Source organism: Galleria mellonella, unplaced genomic scaffold (assembly GCF_026898425.1).
Source record: "Galleria mellonella isolate WM207_F2 unplaced genomic scaffold, CSIRO_AGI_GalMel_v1 utg38, whole genome shotgun sequence".
Classification (NCBI taxonomy): Eukaryota; Metazoa; Arthropoda; class Insecta; order Lepidoptera; family Pyralidae; genus Galleria; species Galleria mellonella.
The window spans coordinates 5,549,739-5,573,244 of NW_026442090.1; the positions used below are offsets into that span (position 1 = coordinate 5,549,739).

Below are 23,506 nucleotides of genomic sequence, written 5' to 3' on the forward strand. Positions count from 1 at the left end.
ACTCCATTGCTCCTAATCATGGTAACCTCAAATTATATTAAATATTGTAGGAAATCAGTGGATACAGGTGGCTAAGGACCGTTCCTTATGGCAGTCTATGGGAGAGGTCGAGCAGTGTCCAGCAGTGGACAGATAATAGCTGAAATGATGATGATAATTCTACCTTTCGAACTGAAACAACCACGTAAGCATAGCTGCTACATGGAAGAAATAGTTGGGACCAAGATGCTCATGCAGACGATTTTATTAATCTCTAATAAAAAAGGCAAAGCAAGCTTTGCCAAGAGCAATATATTTGTTGCGTTTTTGTTTCGTTACGCATGTGTTAAAAAGCGATCAGTAATAGAAAATTTATTAAACCATACGTGTAATTTGATTGGTTATATATCCAGCCCCCTGATTACGTAGGTATCTTATAGTTTGTGATAGGACGATAGCCAAAATTTGCTTGATATTTGCTGTTGATTTTAATTTATATATAGTCAGCAAATACCAGGTCACTCAGAAAGTATTGCGAGAAAAAGTTTTTATGTATGTGAGACTGGCCAATTATAATTTATTTAAAAATATGCTTACTTATAAATGAAAATAGGTACGTTCTAAATACAAAACTTCCCTCCACATTTTTTGCGGGCTAATTAAAATTACCGTGTCTCATTGAAAAATGGATTTACGTAGAGAATATTTTCGCGCTATGATTTTTTACGATTTTTAAGTGTCGCCTGAAACCGGACGAATCGTACGATAGACTTCAAATGGCATTCATGAATGAAGGCCCTTCTAAGGCAACCGTGTATCATTGGTATAATGAATTTAAGCGCGGTCGACTAACTTTGGGGAATGAAGAAAGAAGTGGTCGCCCTTTGACGGCTGTTACGGAAGAAAACGTGCTAGTAATGAAAAATTTTATCCAAGACAATAGACAAATTACATACCAAGAGATTCAGCATATACTGCAGATTGAATCAGGAAGCCTTCACGAGATTCTACACGTGCATAGTGCGGAGGATAGTTTCACGCTGGATGCCGCACAACCACACCGATGTTCAGAAACAGGCAAGGGTGGAATGGTGCCATGATATGATAAACAAATTTGAAGCAAGCTCGTCTCGGCGTGTTTACGACATCGTTACAGGTGATGAATCCTGGATTTATCAATACGATCCAGAAACAAAGCGCCAATTGACAGTTTGGGTGTTTCAAAACGAATCAACGCCTACGAAAGTAAAGCGACCCAGAAGCAGAGGGAAGATTTTGATCGCGACCTTTTTCAATTTGACTGGTTACTTCAATTCCTTTACGAAACCAAAGAAGCATTTACGCCTAATGGTATACTACCAAATGCTTGGCAGAAGTTTTCTTTGTTGTGAGCAACAAGCGACCAAACACGGAGCCCTGTGTTTGGTCGCGGGCTAACTGCTCCACCACGATAATGCGCCCGCCCACACCGCAATCAATACAAGGGACTTCTTAGACAGCACACCGGTCAAACTCCTGGGTCACCCTCCTTACAGCCCTGACCTAGCACCGTGTGACTTCTTCTTATTCCCAAAAATAAAAAATCAGCTCAAAGGGATACAGATTTCGTCGTCGAATGATGCGCTCTCAGGTAAACGAGGTGTCTGCGGCGGACTGAAAAAAGTGTTTCGAAAACTGGTTTAGACGCATGAAACTTTGTATGGAGGTTAGCGGAGAGTATTTTAAAAAGATGTAATAAAAATATATTTACCTATAGAACATTTTTTTTAGTGTCGCAAAACTTTCTGAGTGTCCCACGTACTTAAAACGGTATTGTTGCCTTCTGCCTTGCAGAACAATTTCGGAATTAATAGAGGTCTTCTTAACATTCCAAAAAAGGGCTCAGGTGGAAGTCTTATGATGATCATTTTTGTGCCAGCTTCATCACCGAGGGCGACTACCACCGGGTTGCTGGGTTCTGTGCCTTGGCCCTTGATTGCTGGCATCATCACTAAAACAGTAGGGGGAGGGAAAAGATTGTTAATACGAACTACTAGTTCTATTGCTAGCAATTTATTCTTGCAGAACGACCTCCACGTGATCCCACATGGAAACAATCGTACTGAATTTCAAGTGGGGGCTAACTGACCTGCCTTCTCATTCTTACCTATCATCTCTCACTGATGCCCCACCAAGGTTAACGCAGGCATGGTTACCATTCTTTTATTACCATTAAAAGATGACAGTTATTTCTTCTCTGCTGATGACGTTGTTTATTACAGTTAAGTATAAAGTCTGCTAATTGACCGTTTGCGGAGTCATAATGGCTTCCACTGTTTCTTTTCTTTCTCGATTTTAAGTAGAACATAAAAATATTTTCGTAACACTTATAAGTAATGCCGATATTTTTAACAATGTGATTATTTGTATATTAACATAATTACCTGCAACTATCTACGTAGGTAGTAAAACAAGACCCTTGTCACTAAATATATAAAATCCTTTTATGAAACTATGCAACCCTTTTTATATGTCAAAAAGTAGTATTCCGTCAATCATACAAGCACAAAGGTGGGATTACCATTTCATTACCATCTATTAAAAAAAAAAATCACTTTCATATGTTTTTTTTTAGTAATTTCAATTGTTACTTTGAGAAGGTAATATACACTTCATTTTCCAGGTATCGTGGATGTAAGGCCGCTGTCAACTCTTATAACGTAATTATTGCTTGCTCTGTGTTACCTATCTACTACCCACACACACACATTTACTTAAGTTTTGTGTCTTTGGATAAATGTGAAGGCAAAGCCAATAAAAAAATACATAACGAAATTTTTCAATTCGAATTCAGAATTGTGTTTGAATAGAATTAGCGTTATATTCTTGAATTGTTTTCTAAATAAACTTAAGTTTTATTTCTTTTGTTTTTAATATTGGAAGTTAACGAAATTTACGTATTTTTACGATGAATGAATTTGAATGTTTGGAAGAAGAAGTAAAAGAACTTCTACAAAATTATAAACATAAAAAAGCAACAGTTTATGAGCCATGTACTCCGAATAATATTAAAGAGTGTCTAATTGGGTTAAGTGAAGTATGTATTTTCATAAATAAATTAATAAACGTATAACAATTGTTTGATGATCTAATTTAAATCGTTTTTTTTTTTTTTTCAGGAATTAGGGCTATGTAATGTTAATTATAATTTCAAGCCTCATATTGATATAGAAAATGGAATATTGGAGCCAGAAGCTCTTATAAAATTGATTAATGCCGTATGGGCATTATTACATTATCATAAAAACACACTGGAAAAGACTAATAGATTAGAAGAACAAAATCACATTTTTGAAAATAACAATAAACAACTAACAGTATGTAGTTTAATGTTTTTATTTCGCTTTACTCATATCATTTAAAGGTTCCTTGCTTAGAGCCTATGAAAACTTACATGTCTGCTTGCTTATTAAAAGCATCTCAGATAATGTTTAAAAGACATAAAATTTAAAATAAAGTTATAACATACTTAACAGTATCTATGTTTGAAAAATAGCCAAAGGTACCCATTGACCATAAGGTCAGTGTGTACTGACTATAATGTGCATTATAATAAGTATGGTTAAAAGAAAAGTAATTAAAGTTTAGGTATTTTGTGGAGTTTAATATGAATTAAAATTGTGGGAATCGTTTTTTATTAACATTAGATATTAGTTATATTCTGTGGCTTTATCTATGTTTTATCAACTAATATAATTTATTTTGTCTGAGATATATTGATTGACAAAAATGAAAATCTTCCTCTATCTCAGATACTATTATTATACTATTACTATATTATAGGTGTCAAAAACTAACAAATTATCTTTCTTGTTTATAATATTAGTAAGGATTTAAATATGTCTGCCTCTCCTAAAATTGTATGTATTTATACTCATGTTTTACAAATAATCTTGAATCTTGAAATATCTTTTAAATTAAACTTTTATATAATTTTGAGTCTGTTTGATTCAATCTATACTTCCTTTTTCTGTGTAGTGTTTGCTATAAACATGAAAAAAATGGAATATTTTGATTGGTTTATAAACAATTTCACTAATTGTTTTAATTTTTGTTATAAAACTTTAGTGCTTATAACTTTAATCCTTCTCTTGTTAGTAACAATAATGTATATATATTTCACTTGAAGTCGCATCATTGTTATAAAATACTCCTTAAATTATTTATTGTAAAGCTAATAATTATTGTGTATAAATGAATTTATATTATGTTCAGGGAAGTATAAGCAAACTTAAAGATAAACTAAATATAGAAAAGAATGAGTCTAGAGCTTGTGTTGCAACAGCACAAAGAGTTTCTGATCGTTCAGATGAGTTATTACAATCACTCATGGAAACAAGAGCAAAATTGCTTAGACTCACAAAACAAAAAGAAGCTAATGAAAAGAGCTTCCGTAATGAAATAACTAAACTTAAAAAAGAGAATGAGAAACTGTTGGACAGGTTAAGAAGTAAATCAGGTAAGAAATTTTTTATGCTATTATTTTAATGGTTGAAATTTTTCTACACAATGTATTGTAATTATAAGTGTGTCTCCTTGTATAGCTTTTGGTGTTTTAATACATATTATCAATCTATTTATAAAAAAATATTTAAAGATTTTATCCATTCAGTTATCTAGTACCCAAATTAAATATAGGCTCTATTCAGTTTGAAACCAGCAAGAGAGGTCCATATCATATGTACAATGATATTTACTATTTGTTTTATTATTATTCTGTAGCTCTTTTCTAATGAAAAAGATAAAGAGTTTCTTGGTTTTAAATAGTCTATTTATATAACAAATTCCATTTGAATTTGTTTACCTATTTAAATATGATTGGGTAGAGACATTCATTTATCATAGATTAAGGATACTTTGTACCCCTTAAATAAATATACTTAAGTAATTAAAGTATAGGAAATAAAATAATGGCAAATAATTTATTATGAAAATAAAAAATTGTTTATTTATATTGAGGAGTATTGTAGATATAGATGGTTTTACTATAAATAGAATCTTTGTTGGGGACATTTCGTGCTATGATTTTTTACCATATCAAGTGTCATTTAAAACTGATGACTCATTTGATAGGCTTCAAATGGTATTTATGTTAGCTCTACCTGTCCACTGGCTGGCATAACGAATTTAAACGCGGTCGACTAACTTTGAGAGATGTAGGTACCTTAAATGGTGGTTGTTGGTTTTGATAGTTGTTATGAAAGGAAGCCTATTTTTTTTTTATGGGTACAAATGAAATGGTCCTCCGCCTGCGATATCGGTGTACACTGATAGGACATCAGAGAGAGATAATAAGCGAGAATTAAAACAGGGGTCAGTTGGTCCATCGTGATGAATTCCACAAGAATTGACCAAGATGTTTTCCAACGAAAACCTGCATGGAGGTCGATCTGATAGAGTGCATTGCTAGAAATAAGTCTGTTAAACCTTATTACTAACAAACACTTTCCCGTCAGTAGCATACAAAAGCGAAATACGTATAGGACAGCACTGCATTATATACTTTGTAGTACGCAATATATGCTTTTATTCGCATAACCACGATAAATGTCCGCCTATATCTTTCTCCATTTCACATAGTTCGTGTATACGTTGGCATATTTAGGATTCTTTTCAATTTTTTTTATTGTTAAAAGTTAGCATCCTTTTATTTTGTTTTCGCTGTCGTTATGTGTCAGTCTTGTGATTTTTAGGTAAAAATCGTCGCTAAGGTGTTCGTAACGTTTAGAGAGGGGGACATGGGGGGTTTTAAACTTCAAAAATTGCATTCCGTAATATTTGAACACCACCTATACGTGTGTACTAAATATCCATGAGGATTAGTTCAACCGTTAAGGCACCAAGATGTAACAAACACACTTTCACATTTATAATATTAGTAAGAATTTCTTGTTTTTCTCTAAAAAACTGAGCTCAAAGAAGACCGTAATAGTGTTCGGGTGGGCTTTAGAAGAGACATCTGACGCGAAATGTGAAGAGAGTTTTGAAATTTAGATGGTGTAAAATTCTTTGTAAAAATTTAAAGACAAAAATTTAGCTCAAAGAGTACGTTCTCAGTTAGATGGTTTTTTTTTTGTGCTATATGCACATGATTGTGTATATGTTCAATATCGCGATATTCTTAACCAATTCCATATTTAATTGAATAATGATGTTACTACTGATAGGGTTTACTCCCGTGTTGGTCCGGTATTAGTTTTGTCACATTTAAAAATTTATTAATTACCATAAATAGGGATACTTTAAATTTTTAGTGGGCAAATGTACACAAGTTATGTTTAATAGGTACTCGTGCATCATGTGGGGAAGTGTGTGACTCCACCTTATTACATCTGAAGGAGCGTGAGAGGAAACACCAAGCAGTTATAACACAACTTCAGACTAACAACCAGGAATTATTGGAGGAAGTATTAGCTTTGAAAGAAGAAATTCTCCTTGGTGGATTTGGAAATCTCGAAATAGAAAACAATAAAAAATAATATATTATTTTTCTACTTTTGATTTTTAATATTCGATTGTATTGCAAATATTTAATAACAGTTCCAAAGCTGATTATGGCCTTTACAATGTTACAATGCTTGGAAAGGATAGATAATGAAAATTTAGCATCTTTGACATATATTAATAATTTATTGTATTATATAGAACTAATTAATTTAACTTTATTAACAAAGTATACTGTATTTGTTTTGCTATAATTATTATGATCTCTTAACAATTGTGATTCTATAATTTGTTAATATTTTAATAATTAATATTATAGATGAATGAATGTATAAATAAATTCTTGTTATAAGAGTAGAGTCCTCTTGAATTGAAGCAGTCAAGATTTTCATTGTTTCAGCCTGCCCAATGGAGGGGGCTGTGACGTGATATGTAAGCATGCATGTACAGTAATATTAAAAAAAATAAACATTATCAGTATTATCTCATTATTTGTGACACTTGACATCAATTCGTTAATTAGTATGATAAGAAGATTTTTTTTTATATAAATTGATTAATATAGTTTTGTTAACATTGTTGATATTAATTAAAAGAATAAATTTTTAAAAATGTTTACAGAATTTTTTACAACTTCGTAGTAAGTTTATCATTTTACGATTCACACACGACTATATTATCTGTATTTAATATTGTAATTAGTGGTAATAAGACTTTAAATGAACCCATTATTTGTAAATGCAAATTAAGATAACGACATTTATACACAAATTGGAATTTAACGAGTGTTGTCCCTTTGGATTACAGAATAGTGCCTATTATTTCTCAGTGTGTCGATTGTCGAATAGTAAACACGGTCGTGTGACGTCGCTCATTTGTTGTCGAGGCTGAGCAGCATACGTCTCTAGAATTAATTACAAGCAACACCAGTTGCCGAACAGTGTGAGCACAATATTTTATGACGCCACGAAAACCACAACCACAACATTTGGCGTAACTAACCAATCGACGCTTCCTTCTATTGAATCATTCTGCATTCGACCGCTACAGTGTGCGCCCGCGCTTTGTTTCCATTTTAAACGTGGCTCTATCGCGAGTGTTTCTACAAGTCTGATAAGATTATTACATCAGAGTGATAACAATCTTCAAGGGAACAAATTTTTCCTCGTTCAAAGATTAATTTTTAGTTTGCGAAATGCATCAACTGTAACAATAGGTTTAGTAAATAATAGACTGCAGTGTTACAGTGAATAGTTAGTGATAGTTTGTCGGATGTCCCGTACACTATGGGTACGAAGAAAACACTGAAGATAACAGTGGTCGGAGACGGTATGGTGGGCAAGACTTGCCTACTCTACGTGTACACAAAAAATGAATTTCCCAAAGAATACGTGCCTACAGTGTAAGTATTTTTCTAGTCTTTTTGGTTATGGAGGCTTGATGAGAGGTCAATAGGGCGGGTGCACGACACTGCGGTCCGCTAGCCGCTACGTGAGTCCGAGCCATAAAGTTAGCGGATAAATGGTGTAACATCGTTATCATTACGCGGGTATATGACGTCACTATATCACATTCCGTAAATTTGTGCAGACATTATTGTGAGCAATGAGTGTACCGACTGGATTTTACAGTTTACCTTTTATGAAGTCATAATAAGTAATATCCTACTGAGTTACTTTAATGAATCATAGTTCAAATAAATATACATATAAACATTTGCTTGACAGAAAGTTTAGTTCCTATGTAGTTATTTTAAACTAATGCTCTTTTTACGTATATTAAACGCTTGTTACTTTGTGTATTTAAGTAAATATCGAACTATTATACCTAGGTAATATTTAAAAAAAATGTTATATGTAACTTATGGAATGTGTAGGTACCTATTATGGGGCATTCGATTTCTCATGGGATTTTACTTCGTTCACTCATAGTAGTTTTTAGTTTTGTAAATTCTAATATTACGTTTTGTAGATCATACCTTTTTTGAAGATTTCGTTATTTCGTGAATTAATTTTAATTCATGATTGACATTAATATGGTCCTGGCATAGAATGGACTACCCAGGCCTTTCTCGTGGGTGTCGTAAGAGGCGGTAAGGGAACTAATTGCGGTTGTCTACCCGCCTGCCAAGCATGGCAATTATTGGCAAAAACTTCCAATATGTTTACCAATGGACAATTAACGGCTTATATATGAATACATTTTAGTGCCTCACATTTACGATGTCAATTTTAAGGGTTCATTACAATAGAACATTTATGGTTCCGTAACCGTCTTTTCGTCTGTCACAGCGTTTTATCTCGGGGACTACTGCTATCGTTTTGAAATTTGAATTATTTTTACATATATGCTCATCAAACTGCCACCCGTGCTGCATAATGAGTAATTGAATTTTCATAAACAAATCACTATTATTATATGTTAGAGAAACTGTGGCGTGTGAATTCAACATAATGTGTGAAGAGTAGTCAGGCACCTAATTTACTATTAAAATGAGGAATATAATATAGGCACAGATATAGGGCATCAACTACATTGTTTAGGTATAATACAACAAATAAATGTACCAAATCAATAAGTACGTATACATAATGTTATTATACTATCGATGACTAACAATTATACATATATCAATGGTGTCATGACTAAATATGTACTTGTTTAGTAGCGGCATTGGTGATCAGATAGATGACGAAGACGTTCGTGTGTAAAGACCGGATGATATGACCCAAACATTCAACAAATAGGTACCTGTTTAACTTGATCGTACGTAATAATATTTGTACAAATGATAAGCGAAACTACCTATAAGGTCAAGGCTAAATAGGTACTAAACTGTTACACATTCTAATAGCGAATACGCTGTGTTCATTGCACAAATCTTTACGTAGAGTATTATTACCAAGTATCTGTGTCTGTACTTTTATGATATATTTATATTAATAACTAACGACCCGCCCTGGCTTCGCACGGATAGTTAAAATATAATACAAAACCTATCTTATTCGCTGATAATGTAACTTACTATAAGAAGAATAAGATGTAAGAATTTTTTAAATCGGTTAAGACGTTTTTGACTTTATCGAATACTAGCCAATAATCTAATATGTCTTCTTTATAATACTAACCATAGATATTTATTCTATTTGGTAGAAACATCTAATAATTTTCAAAGTTGACTGCAATAATTCCATTCAATTGGTAATTCCAAGTACTTACTTATGTATTTTGTAATATTTTTTGAAATTGCTTTCTTATTTCGAATAAGAATTAACAATAAAGCTTATACAAATTGACATAATTTATTCGTTCACTAATTAGTTGCAGTAATGTTAAATAACAGTAAATGCTAATAATTGGGTTGTTATTATTAAGCATTGGGTAGTACGACTTTTATATATATGAAAGATAATTATTATTTTGAGTACTATAAGTATTATAAATTAATATTGGCTTTAATCACTTTGGGGTTAACCGACTTGTTTGAGCCACTGCCACCGACCGCATGCGCGCAGAAAAAAAATCTGCTCGCGCAATGCTACTCAAACTGTAACTATGTTGAATTAGCTCTATCATGCGGCTCAACAGTACATAAAGTCCTATGTGCCAAGTTAAGATATAACTTATCCATTTACTAAATTTCATTCAAATACGTTCAATAGTTGCATGAAAAAGTAACAAAATCCATCTATCCTTAAATGTTTGTGTTTACAATGAGTAGTATGTAGTAATAGTAATCATATAAAATTTCTTTTTATTTAAATAGATTTTTTCTAGTTATGTTAAATCCTTAGATTGAAAAATTACGTTGTACTAAGTGTATGCGTCAAGTGTATGCGTCAGAACAGCATATCTACTTTAATATATAAAAACATCTCAACGGATGTTAGATTAAAATCTGTTAAACAGACCGCGTGATTAGAATACAGAAAAATTGTAAATATATAAAGAGATAAATATATAAATTACATTAACGATGATCGTGTGAAAATTATTAAAGGTTTTCAATTTATCTATATTTTTTATGTCTATGTTAGGCTCATAGATTATATGGATAGAGCGTCTCCATAGAAATGCTCGAGAAAAGCGTTTCAACTTCTCCATACAATTTTGCATGGTAAATAATTATGAGTGATTCTTTTGTAATGTAATGTAATGTAAGAAAGACTCTGTTTTCCGCACTTAGCCTCCCATTTGGGCCGTTGTGCGTGTGAGTCGTGGCTAGTACAGCCAACCTAGCTCCGCCCAGAAGCGCAGAAGCTTCCTGGGTTCTTCACAGGCTTCACGGAGCGACCTCACCGTTCCGAGGATTTCTAAACGTTGATGGGCCACAGCCTCACATTCCAGGATTACGTGAGCAGCCGTTTCTTCAGCGTCGAAACAGCCTCGACATAGAGGGCTGTCTGTGGCTCCTATTGTGTATAAATGTTTGTTTAATGGACAATGACCCGTTATTGTCCCTATCATTATTTTGAGGTTTTTTCTATCTAGATGTAATAAACGTTTTGATAGTCGTTGATTCAACGTAGGTACGGCCAATTTTGATTGTCTGCAATCAGTAGCCTGTATCCATCTTTGGTTTTGTATGTCAGCGGATCTTTGACGAATCCACATTCGAAATTGCGAGAACGGAAGAGGAAGAAGTGGATACGGGCCTACCACCCTCGTTCCTGAGCCTCTTCTAGCCAGTTCGTCTGCGGCATCGTTACCATAAGATCCACTGTGCCCTCTTATCCATTGGAGGATAACTCGGTTATTGGAAGATATCCTATCCAGTGAATGGTGGCATTCAATTATCAATTTGTTGTTTGTCTTGTTGTTTCGTAATGCTTTTAGTACTGCTGCGCTGTCAGATAAGAATCTAATGCTAAAACCATTTATTCCTAGCTTATGTACAGCTGCAGCAGCCTCGGTTATTGCAACACATTCGCATTGGAATATTGAGCTGTGTACGCCAAGCGGTATGTGCACGTTTATATTCAGGTCTAAGGAAAAGACTCCGGCTCCTGAACCGTTCTCGGTTTTGGAGCCATCGGTGTATATGCGTAATTCATGTACACCGGATTGGTCCTTTTCCTCTTCTTGAATTTGTATTTGGTATTTTTTGTTAAATATATAATGATTATGAGTCCTGTCACACGGAGCCGCAATCAAAGGTTCATATTCGATTGCCTGGTTCAGAATAGAAGTGTGGGGACTGTAGTGATTTTTACCCCATAGATCCAGATGCATTAGTCGGATAGCGGCTAACGCCGCTTCCTGCTGTATGTGCAGGTCTAGGGGTGTTATGTTGAGGGCCAACTCTATTGCTGTTGTAGGAGCTGTTTTCATGCAGCCGCTGACAGAAGAGCAAAACAGTCTCTGAAAGCTTTTTAGTTTGGCGGCGGTGGTCGATAGTTTTGTCCTCGGCCACCAAACCAGTGCACCATAGACCAACATTGGCCTGATTACAGCTCTGTACAGCCATAGAGTTATTTTTGGCGAAAGACCCCATTTGTTTCCTAGCATCTTTTTGCACTGGTAGAATGCAATTGTGCTTTTGTTAAGTTTGTAGTCAAGATGTTTATTCCAAAGCAATTTACTGTCTAGTATTATGCCAAGGTACTTGACTTCTTCCTTAAGTTTCAGTTCCGTATTGAAGAGTTTTGGTAGTCTGTAAGGACATGTAACTCTTCTATTTGTGAACATGATTAATTCTGTTTTTGTAGGATTAACCGAGAGTTCATGCTGTGCGCACCATCTCTCAATTATTTCAAAAGCTACTCTCATGCGATCACACAGAGTACCTTCGAAGCTTCCTGTTAAAAGTACAGCTATATCATCCGCATAACCTACCGTGTAGAGGCTGTTATCGTTAAGCTCTATTATGAGCTCATTTACGACTATATTCCACAATAGTGGTGACAGTACACCGCCTTGTGGACAGCCCCTACCGACGATTCCTCGTGTGGTAGTATTTACAGTAAATTGTATAGCTCGTTGTTTAAGCATGTTATGTATCCATTCTCTAAGTGTTATTTCTACTCCATGTGTAGCTAGTGCCCGACCTATACTGGCAAAGTTTGTTTTGTCGAATGCCCCTTCGATGTCTATAAATGCACCTAAGGTTGGCTGCTTCGATTGCAATGCATTGCCTATTCGGGATACTACGTTATGAAGTGCTGATTCAGTTGACTTGCCTTCACTGTAAGCATGTTGGTTAGGATGTAAAGGTTTGCACAGGGAGACTTGACATCTAATCTCTTTGTCACATAGTCTCTCCAAAGTTTCCAAAAAGAACGAGGTGAGACTGATGGGTCGAAAGGATTTGGCCACAGTGTAATCTCCTCTACCTGGTTTAGGAATAAATATAATTTTTACCTCACGCCATTTCAAAGGTATGTAACGGTGAGCTATGCACGCTCGGAACAGCTGTACTAAGTAGTCAGCTATGACGCTCCCGCTCCATTTCAGAAGGGCTGGAAATATTCCATCCAGGCCTGCCGCTTTAAATGGTAGAAAGGTACTGATTGCCCATAGTAGTTTTTCTTTATCTATAACTCTGTTTGCTACTTCCCAGTCCGAGCTACTGGTTTCCCTTTCCTTGTATGGTTCCCATGACCACTCCGCAGTAGTCTGGAATCCTGGAAAATGTGTGGTTAGTAGCAATTCGGTTGTTTCTGTGTCGTTCTTTGTATAATTATTATCAGGTTTCTTGAGGCAACCTATTGTATGATCTTTCTCATTAGAGAGACATGCTTTTACTTTAATCGCCTGGTTATTGTTTTCTATATTTGTACAAAAACGCCTCCAGCATTCTTGCTTTCTCTGGCGTATGAGTTTCTTATATTGTTTTTTGGATGTTGTGTATTTATTCCAGTCTTCTTGTGACCGTTTGTTCATGGCTATGTTAAACAATTTCCTTAACTTACGACGGTGTCTTTCCAATTTTGGACACCACCAGTGTTGCCTCCCCCATACTGTGGTGTGGTTAGGGCACAGGACTGTTCATAGCTTGAGGTTAAAATGGACGTGATGTAGTTTGCACTATCGTCCAGATCTGTTACCGCTAAATCGTCTAGTAGTGGCAGTTGATTGTCAAATTTTTCCATGACCAGTGTAAGAAATTTATGTTGGTCAGTCCTTCGAGGTATACGTCTAGGCTGTGGTTTGGGTAACTCCATATTAATGGAGAATCGAATCCATCTATGATCTGAGCATGATATTTCATTGGATACATGCCAGTCACAAACAGATTCCGAAATACCAACAGTCGTTAGAGTTAAATCTATAATAGTTTGTGATCGAGCGTTTATAAAGGTAGGTTCAGAACCTTTGTTAATTAGAGTAAGGTTATTACTAAAAATAAAATGCAGCATTTCCTCACCTCTGTTATTGCACTTGCCGTTACCCCAAAGGGTATGATGCGCGTTGGAGTCGGCAGCGATGACCAGATCCAGCTTCTCCCTCTCACAAAACTCGACCAATAGGTTGAGCTCCGGAGTTGGTATGTCCTCGTCGCTCGGCAGGTATGCGGAGGCAAGGACAATATCCGGGAGATGCTGTTCTGTCCTAGTTAATCTGACTGCTGTCAGGTTCCTTGAACAGAATTCGTTGATTAGTAATGTTGGTACATGTTTCGGTACTAGTATACATGTTCTCGGTTTACTTACGGAGGTGTCTAGAAGAAGTTTTCCTCCGCTGTTGCCAAGACCACATATCCTGTTTTTCCTGATCCACGGCTCTTGGATCAGTGATATGGTCTGTGTGTTGTTTTCCAGCACTCTGCGTAAGGAAGCCGTTGCAGTTTGGCTGTGCTGGAGGTTGATCTGTATGATTTTAGTCTTCCCGGAGAGGGGAGGAGTAGAGGACACCATCGCTGGTTTCACTCTCTCCCCCCCCTTCCGGAAAGCACTCTTCATCCGAGATAGATCTCGGAGAAGGCAGATTTTGCACTTCCATCGCAATCGGGGGTTCCGCGTACCCAGGCACGGTCGCAGCTTCCCTCGTCGACAATGTCGGCTTAGGTGCCGCGCTCTGCGTCAAGGTTCGCGCCTCCCCCGGTTGTTGCGTGGGGTTTGTATTGGGTTGTGGGGAAGCATCTTTATCCAGAAACCGAATATAAATGTTCCCCATGAGGTAATATAATCTTCTGTCCTGGGCCTTTAACAGATTAGCATCCGTTTCCGGCACCCGGAAGAACAGACAGGTTCCTGGGGGATCCGATCTGGCCCTCTCGTGTGTCAGTGTCCAGGAGTTAATGTTCAAGTTGCGGTTCTGCCGCGCCAAAAGCTTCCGTAGTGCAGCTGAATCGCCAGTATGACCCGGTACGAATAGCAGACACGGTACTTTCTTTGGGATAGCTGATTGTGGCCTGACAACCAATTTTGAATTAGCTACCGGTGAGGCCATGTTTTGAACGGTCCGATTAAGCCAGGCTAGCGTGAAAGCATCCTCGCACCAGGTTTTGAGGACGCCATCCGCATAATGTGCTCGGCCTCGGAACCTTATATCGTTTGGTTCAGTTTCAAGGGAAGCATCCGGTTCCGCCATGAGCTCATCCCGAAGCTTGCCTTCTATTTCTTGCCGAATACCTTCAGCTTGCTCTTGCGTCATGTCAGAGAAGGGTTCCATCATAACAGCAACGCAGAGCTCGTTAGCGATGAAGGTTGCGGCCGCTTCAGCGTACGACGCAGCGGTTCCTCTCACCGTTCGGGGTTTGTTGGTTTTGGGTTTTTTACCAACCCCAGTCGGTGTTACAGAATCCTCTGGACGTGCACGCTTCTGCGCCCTCGGCTCTGGTTTTTGTTGATTATTACCTGATTTCTTTCGACCTCTTGGTTTCATGCTGCGCTTGCGTATGCCTGTGGAAGGCGTAGCACTCGCACCGACAGACGCAGGTGCCGAGGGCCCGCCCAATGTTACCTCTCCTACTGGTTTGGTTTCCACTGGGCGAGAACCCGGTCCCGCGATCTGCCTCGCAGCATCTGCTGCCAATGCACGTTGTGCCGCTGCCTTCGCTTTGGCTTTAAGGCGCCGCTTCTTAGAGGCCGACATTGGTTTTGTTATTGTTTTCCAGGTTGAGTCTGATGGTGATTGTATGGCATCCTTAAGGGATGACATATCCATCGTTGGATAGTCTATTTCTGCATCTGACGCAGCCTTTGAAGACAAACCCTCCGCCACAGCCTCGGTCAGCACCACTGGTTTTCCTTGGAGGACGCTTCCTTTGACGCAGCCTTAATTGGCGCATCTCGGAGTGCGTCTTTCCTTGGTTCCACCGTTGTAGTAGCCGTCCTTGGTCGGGTAGAGGGAGTTGCCTTGCACGGCGCATCCTTGGACAACGACGTGGGTGGTGCATCTCGGGACGCTGCCTGGGTTGGCGCATTCCGTACCGCTACCTTCCTCATCGTATCCTTGGACGCAGCCTTCTTCGGCGCATCATTTGCATTTTTAGACTTAGGGGCATCGGAGGACGCAGCCTTGAGCGGTTGTCGCTTAAGCGCATCCTGAGACGCAACCCTTTGTTCTGAATGTTTAGGCGCATCCGACGACGCAGCCTTTGGTAATTGATGTTCAGGCGCATCCAATGACGCAGCCTGTGATGTTGGTTTTGTTGTTTCGTTATTTGTCTCATTGTCCATGAGGTTGTTTGGTTTTATTCACCTCAGGAGCTCTCCACCCGCCACGGAGCCCTCACGTCGGGGACGTCATTCGTTCTACGAATGATCGCCAGAGTTACTCCCTTGGTATAGGCTCAGCAACTTGAGAAGAAGGTGAATCTGCACGCAGCAAAGCATCAAGAGCGCACCTACGGCACGAGACAATACCATAGGCTCTACCTCGAGACGCCGTGCCGCGCCGACTACCCCTCCCCAAATCGCCGATCCTCGCTTAACAACCCGCTTATGGGATGTCGCAGCCGATTGATCGTGGTTAGCTACTCCACGACCGCCCGTTTGAGAGGAAATCCAGACCGAAGAGATGTGTTGTGAGCAGCGTACAACTACCGCCGGCACACTGCTGCACTCAATCTCCAGGACTCCTTCATCCCTCCGTACGGGTCTCCGCGCACGGCACAAACACGCGGGAGGTCATTACTATCCACCATCAGTCTTGTTTGATGATGAACACGCAAGGACATGACCTCTCCATCCCTGCATTGGACGCACGGCAGTTTTAGTTACGTCTATTTCTTAAGGAACTAGACCAATAACAAGGCGGCAACCTCGTGAAGGCTAGTCTACCGCACTTGCCTTGAGGATCTACACGACTTCTGCGCTCTCCCTCAAGACCACGCCCCCCCACCCCCTCTGAAGGAGGAAGTAGGGTAGGCCTGTATCTGTACTTCTGACATTATACTCTAGAAGCAGAAACACAGGCCCGCCTCTAAAATTCTTTTATAACTTCTATATTTATTTTCATTTAATTTCTCATTCTTTTCACTCATTTTATTTGTTAAATAATACGTCAAGATACATTGTATGCGTAAGTTTATAAAACAGTGGTAATAAAAAACGAGTCAACTAATTTGAGAATTAGCTGATGAAAAGTTGACACGTTTTTGAGACTTCATGCTCTGTCTATATAATCTAAGGTTAGGCTATTGCGTTTTCAATCTGATTTTAATAATCTCTCTGCAATTGATATAGTTTAATACAGTGCCATACAGTAAGGAATCACTACATTATAACTAAGGTAATATAATCTTAGGTTGTAATGTACTAATAGATGAGCCCGCAACTGTTGTGGTATGTATCTATAGGAATAATAAGTGACGATAAAATTAGATTACTTAACGAATTGTTGATTCTTTACAAAATTCAGTCAAATATGATTTCTATTTCTCTGCATAACCTGCATATGATTATAACACCATGATATAATCAGTTACTTCTAATTTTTCTGTTACCCGTGTAACTTTCAGACCTCGTTGTAGGTATATACTTATTCTAAGATTGTTACATCTAATTTCTCGGCTACGTTTATTTTTCTTTCATGTATCGACGACATTTGATGATCTCCGTAGCGCCAGAGTAGCACAATAGCGGGCAAATGAGGTCTCAGGATCGATTCTCGAACAGGCTGATTTAGGACACGAACTTTTTGGAATTAGTTGTAGTTTGGTTGGGCCCCCAGAATTGCAAAGTCTAAGTGATCGGTGTAATCATGCGGCTCTTATTAATTTTAATCATATATATGACCATACAGGATGACAAGTTATTATGTGACATAATTTTCCAAATTAATAGTAAATCAAAGCGAATTTGAATGAAAATTGGTATACGAATCCACTTTGACGGAGATTACTTCTTGCTCTGTCAAGCGTTTGCTATCGGTGTTTACTATTATCGGAGATTTGGTGAGAAGAGGTTTTGGTATCTGCTAAGTATGATCAATATGCCCTCGGAGTCAGAGTAAGTAGGGTAATGCACGATGCTCTTTGTAGGGTACTTAATTAGTAACATTGAATTTCTAATTATTGCAGTGTTTGCGGCTGGTGGTCGATTCTAATATTGGACAGGTACCCGCTGGGCATTGCGAGCTGCACTATTTATAAAGTCAAATATGTCGCGGTATTGTTGTATTGTCAACTCGTGAACGGTTACGGGCGTTGCCGTTTCCTCCTTGGAACTAGACGTACGCCTACTGCTTGTCCTACTTCCTTGCCATCTCTATATTACTGGCAAATATATCTAGGTATAAATTATTGTTTCATTTCATGCATTATGTGACACAGTCAATGACTGCATACACATAGAGTAGTAATTCAATATTAAAGTACTTAATTGTTTTCACGACTTCCTGTGACTGATGAATACTGAACCGAATTAAATTTTAATGTGAATGTACACTTTAGTGTAGTAATAAGGTATATTTTTTTTTCAGTCAGTTCAGTTTAAAAAGGCATATTGGTCGTAACAAAATCTATCATAACAATTGCAAAAAGAATTAATAAAATCAGTTTAGAAGTATAAAATATATCTTGTGACGTAGGGTCACACAAAATTTTTGTGTGACCTGGAAACTAAAATGGAAACATTCTCCATTAATTTTTACCTTTTTAAATGACTGAAAAAGTTAAAGGCTGTTTTTAAGGAATACTGGACGAAATATGAAACATTTTTAGCCTTTTATTTTGTATATATATTTTTCGGGCTTTGTTTTTGGGAAAATTACATTCGATATTAAGAATATAGGTATACCATCGAGTGGCGGAATATTTAGTATACCTTTTCCATTTTTTACTATAGGTTGACTATTAAATTGTTTTATCATACCAAAGGATCCCCAACTATCTTATATGAGTAGAAAAGAATTGATACTAAAGGGCCCCCCTAATTTCATCCTTATTTTCATCCACCTTACTCTAAGTCCACGCTATATTAAAATCATAGATGGCAAAACCATTCCATTTTTGTTTTTTCAAAAAATCTTATAAATACGTACTCGTGTATTACAAATAAGTAGTACCGCGACTACGTATGCATGGATTTTAAAATGCTGCTTTGTTGTATAAGAAAAAAAAGTATAATTAAATGGTGTATAAAGATTAAATTTACACCAGATTTTAAGTTCCACTTTCAGGAACAAATAAAACTGCATTCGATTTAGTGTAGTACTTTTTGCATGATACTGGCACTTACAGACAGACACGTATTTAAAAAATATTATGTACATTTTTGCTTCCATTGCTCTTAATACGGTCGCTTATATTTCGTAAATATAGACATCGTTTAGAAGATTTCTAGGTAGTTTAGGTTTTTAATGGGTGAAAATGGAATCGTAACCTCGCTCGTGCTATCGATATGCACCAACGAAGCACCAGTGGAAGATGATAGGTGAGAATGAATGCACGTCAGTTGGCCTATCATAATAAATTCGACAAGAATTAAACATGATGGTTTCTAGGGGGAACCACGTGGAGGTCGACCTGAGAGGGTATATTGCTAGTAATGGGGCTATTAGACCCCATTATTAACAATCCCTTTCCCTCCAGGTAGTTTAGGTAGAAAACAAACTGCTTAAAAGGATAATTAATTCCATTCAAAAAATATTACAATCAATTTTAAAGTCAATTCAGTACATTATTAATGGATGTAACAATTTTAACCTGTTTAAATAAAATTTAACAGGTTTGACAACTATCTCGGTAACATCACGGTAGATGGCGAAGAAGTAGAATTGGCGCTATGGGACACAGCTGGTCAAGAAGATTACGAAAGACTAAGGCCACTCTCATACAACAACGTAAGTTTCGTACTTAGTGATCACAAGAGACGTGTGAGTCCGGAAGTTCCAACAAAATATTTTATCTTTCAAACAACAACATTCATTCATTCATAAGCAGATATGGGGAGGTTTTATTGGCATTTTTATTTACTAATTGCTAATGAAACCTCCCTTATCTGGAGAGGCACAGTAAAGTAGTCACTCGTATATACAATTTACTTGTGTAGAGAACAACATAAATTGTACATATAATGTACTATAACACTTAGTGGTCTTTATCATGGCTTCAAAATTGTGTACTTACGATTAAAAATTTTAATTTAAACGGAAATAAATATTCTTTAATCAAGTAAACTTAATTTTGATAATTTTTGAACAGTATTTAGTAACTACTTTTCATATCAATTGAAGAACATACATCGTTTAGTTAATTTAATATTTTAAAATACATCGTTTATCTCTATATATTAGTTGTTAAATTGAAAAATCTTTCTGTAAATACTCTGAATAAATTAATACATATTCGCACATACATACTTTATCTATTGTTATAAAGAACACAATAAAGCATTGATTAAACATTAATTATGCATTACAGACGAGTTGCTTCCTAGTATGTTACTCGGTAAACAATCGCTCCTCATACGACAACGTCGTGCACAAGTGGTACCCGGAGTTGAAGCATTTCAGTTCGTCTGTTCCCATTGTATTAGTAGGTGAGTAATTCTTTAATAAAATTCATAGAATTACCTATTATCGTACTGGTAATGGCAATTCCTGAGATCTTTTCTATAGCACCATCGACATTACAGGGTTTCATTTTACTACAAATACCAGAAATATGAGCAACACCAATTGAGTTGCTGACTTAATATTGGCTTTTAAAAAATGTGTAGGCTCTATTGTATTTACTATAAAATATCTAGGCATTAACAAATTGAATGGAAAAACAATAAATAAATAATAACACTTATTTATTAAATAGATCTGTTCCTAAGTTTCACTAAATGATCACGCAAACCTTCCATATCCAATACAAAAAATAAACGTTTTCCTTATTATGTGTAGGTAAATTAATCCAATTATTATTGTGACAAATAATTACCCAGTAATTTACCGTGTTTTTATATAATTTATATTTGTGTGTTTCAGCCACAAAAGTTGACTTAAGGTCGACAGATAAAGCAATAATTACACATCAGGAAGGAAAGAAATTAAAAAAGAAAATACGGTAAGTTATAATTTTATTATTACATGGTACCCGTGGCTCCTAACTAATTGAATTTACACGGGATACTTCATATAAATAAAAAAAAAATTCATTGTACTTCTGACGCAAGGTGTTTCCATTATTTTATAACTCTTTGTAACGTAACGATCATTCATAATCATTGTATAGTTTCATCACGATGAAGCCTGACAGATTTATAATCACTGAATATCATAATATATATATATATATATATATATATATATATATATATATATATATATATATATATATATATATATATATATATATATATATATATATATATATTATTGCCACTGTTGACCTTTTTTTTAATAACAAACTTGGTAATTATATAAATAATATCTTCTTTTTCGGCAATTAAAATAATATAACTGTACACAAACCGTTATATAGAGTGTGTATTGTACATTTACATTTGTTTAAAAAAATATTAAAAGTGAAAATTTGTTAGGGAGCGAGTTATCGTGCGCAAACGCCGACAGTTATTATCAACCCTTATCGTATGTGATAACGCCGCACACTTCTGATACGCTAATAAATAATAAATTTGTTAAAACCGTTTAAAATATGGTATAAAAATAGTATAATGACTACATTATGAGGTCAATTATAAAGTACTATTCCCTAAACCGTGAAATTATAATGAGTTGTATTCGCGTCTATAGGTATATTTAAAATGTCTTATGCATTTTTTAAATATAATAACTGTAATATTAAATAAATAATAAAGTTTTAATAATTTTGATATTACAGTTACATTTTAGACATAGACGCTATAGAATAGACTTATTAATAATAAATACAAGTATCTATTTGCATATGATATTACATTAAATACATATAGGTATCTATATAAATATATATTGGGAGTAATTGAAATATATAATTTATATCTGATGAGAGCTGAATGCGCCTAAAAAGTAGAATTTTTAATTCGTTACATGAAATCCTATGAAACCTCGCTTATTCGTACTGAATCAGACGACTTGTCCGTAAAAATCCTAAAAGTACTCAAATCCGAGACAAATTCTGGAGAAAGAATGGAGGAGAGACCTGCTATCTTACCTGTGTTTCTGCTTTTGGTATTTCCACTTGAGTGTTGTCCCTTCTAGTTTGGGCTCTTTAAGAATACATTGGTGTCGATGCTGTGGTACTATTTCTTTAAACCTATCTCCAAAATTAATATTTCAATATTTAATTTTATATCAAAGCGAAGGGAATTCGCAGTGATATAAAATTGGTATAGTAAAAATTCTAAAGAGTAATATGAGGTAAATTTATAATATATTTAAATCAAAATTATAAATCAGTTTATGATGATCCAGAAAACAGTAATTTAACGAAACATTAAAATTATAATATTACATAAGTTAAGAGATAGGTTGAGAGAAGATAGGCGATTCAGAATCGACCCCATTGTAGGATTACTACGAGGATTTACACAAGAGTCGGCGCATTCTGTTCCGACCTTCCACTTGTTACAGTTTTTACACCTACTGTATTTTAATTTCTTTCCTACCTATAAATATTTTTTTTTTATTAATTGTTTCAGCGCTGTTCAATTAGTGGAGTGTTCAGCCTTAGAACGTGTTAATATGAATGAGGTGTTTGAGGAAGCCGTACGCGCTGCGCTCCGCAAAAAGCCTGTTACAAAACGTACCTGTCAATACCTCTAAAGAAATGTACCTTGGATTAGCACCTACGAATTTTAAAGATGTCGTGATTAGGACACCCGTATGTATCATTCATAATGATACAGGTGAGGAACATAAGGGTACACGTACGAAGCCACTTCACTGCCTTCATATCTGTCTTCACCCTAACAAGATATCGACGATTTAGATCCAGAAAATGAAATGAACAATGCTTCCAAAGAATTAAGTCACATTAGTTGTATCTATTTCTATATACTGAAGTATTATTATATATTATATTACGTTAGGTAAAATGCACATTTCAGTAACACCTACTACTGAAATGTTTATTTCACCAATCTAAATAGGTACTTATGGTATCACAAGATTTTTAGACTGGTATCACTGTGATTAAAAATGGATATCAGATTATTATGTAGAAGAGGAATCGGCCTGATCATTTGTTTCATACAATATAATAATATATTAAAATTATTATTTATAACATGTATAAGTATTATTTAATGTAATAGGTGTTTCTTAATTTGTAAAATGAATATAGTTAAGTGATTCAACCAAAAATAAAAAGCATTTAAAACTGTGCAACTTTATTTTAATTAAAAAAAAATTTAATATATACGGAGGTATAGCATTATGGTCCTCAAGATTAGCAACACATGACGGGTAATATGGGCATAATAATATATTCTGTAATAGCCATGGTACTGTTTGTGTCTAAATGTGACGACATGGACCTAAAGCCCCCCCCCCCCCCCACTTCCCTCCTAGCCAGAAACTGAGTACGCCCTTAACTGCAGACGACCTCTCTATAAGATGGAGCAATAACTTCAAAAGGAATGCAGGGCGTCAGTGGATGCAGGTAAATCAGAACCGTTACTTATGATAGCCTTTGGAGGAGGCCTATGTTCGGCAGTGAACAAAT

General features: G+C 36.1%; 2 protein-coding genes and 1 long non-coding RNA gene across 4 annotated transcripts; 2 read left to right on the plus strand and 1 right to left on the minus strand.

The window, feature by feature from the left end:
* Positions 1 to 350: 350 nt before the first annotated feature.
* Positions 351 to 2,391, minus strand: LOC128201315 (uncharacterized). Its single transcript, XR_008253191.1, has 3 exons — positions 2,126 to 2,391; positions 1,730 to 1,969; positions 351 to 1,632 (listed from the first exon to the last, which is right to left on the minus strand). It is a non-coding gene; the product is annotated as an uncharacterized LOC128201315 (long non-coding RNA).
* A 54-nt stretch (positions 2,392 to 2,445) lies between these two features.
* On the plus strand, positions 2,446 to 7,680 carry LOC113523013 (uncharacterized). 2 transcript variants are annotated; one of them, XM_052897947.1, is made up of 5 exons: positions 2,446 to 2,529; positions 2,642 to 2,678; positions 3,138 to 3,335; positions 4,234 to 4,477; positions 6,304 to 7,680. In XM_052897947.1, the coding sequence occupies exons 1-5, from the start codon at positions 2,465 to 2,467 to the stop codon at positions 6,495 to 6,497; spliced, it is 738 nt and encodes a 245-aa protein (XP_052753907.1). In that variant the 5' UTR covers positions 2,446 to 2,464; the 3' UTR covers positions 6,498 to 7,680. The 2 variants fall into 2 exon arrangements, with proteins under 2 accessions (XP_052753907.1, XP_026764676.3); XM_026908875.3 differs by lacking the exons at positions 2,446 to 2,529; positions 2,642 to 2,678 and adding an exon at positions 2,726 to 3,055.
* LOC113522456 (ras-like GTP-binding protein RhoL) lies at positions 7,506 to 23,169 on the plus strand. Its single transcript, XM_026908137.3, has 5 exons — positions 7,506 to 7,864; positions 19,578 to 19,692; positions 20,273 to 20,390; positions 20,827 to 20,905; positions 22,482 to 23,169. Exons 1-5 carry the CDS (start codon positions 7,749 to 7,751, stop codon positions 22,603 to 22,605), a joined length of 552 nt encoding a protein of 183 aa, XP_026763938.1. The 5' UTR covers positions 7,506 to 7,748; the 3' UTR covers positions 22,606 to 23,169.
* The last annotated feature ends 337 nt before the right edge of the window (positions 23,170 to 23,506 follow it).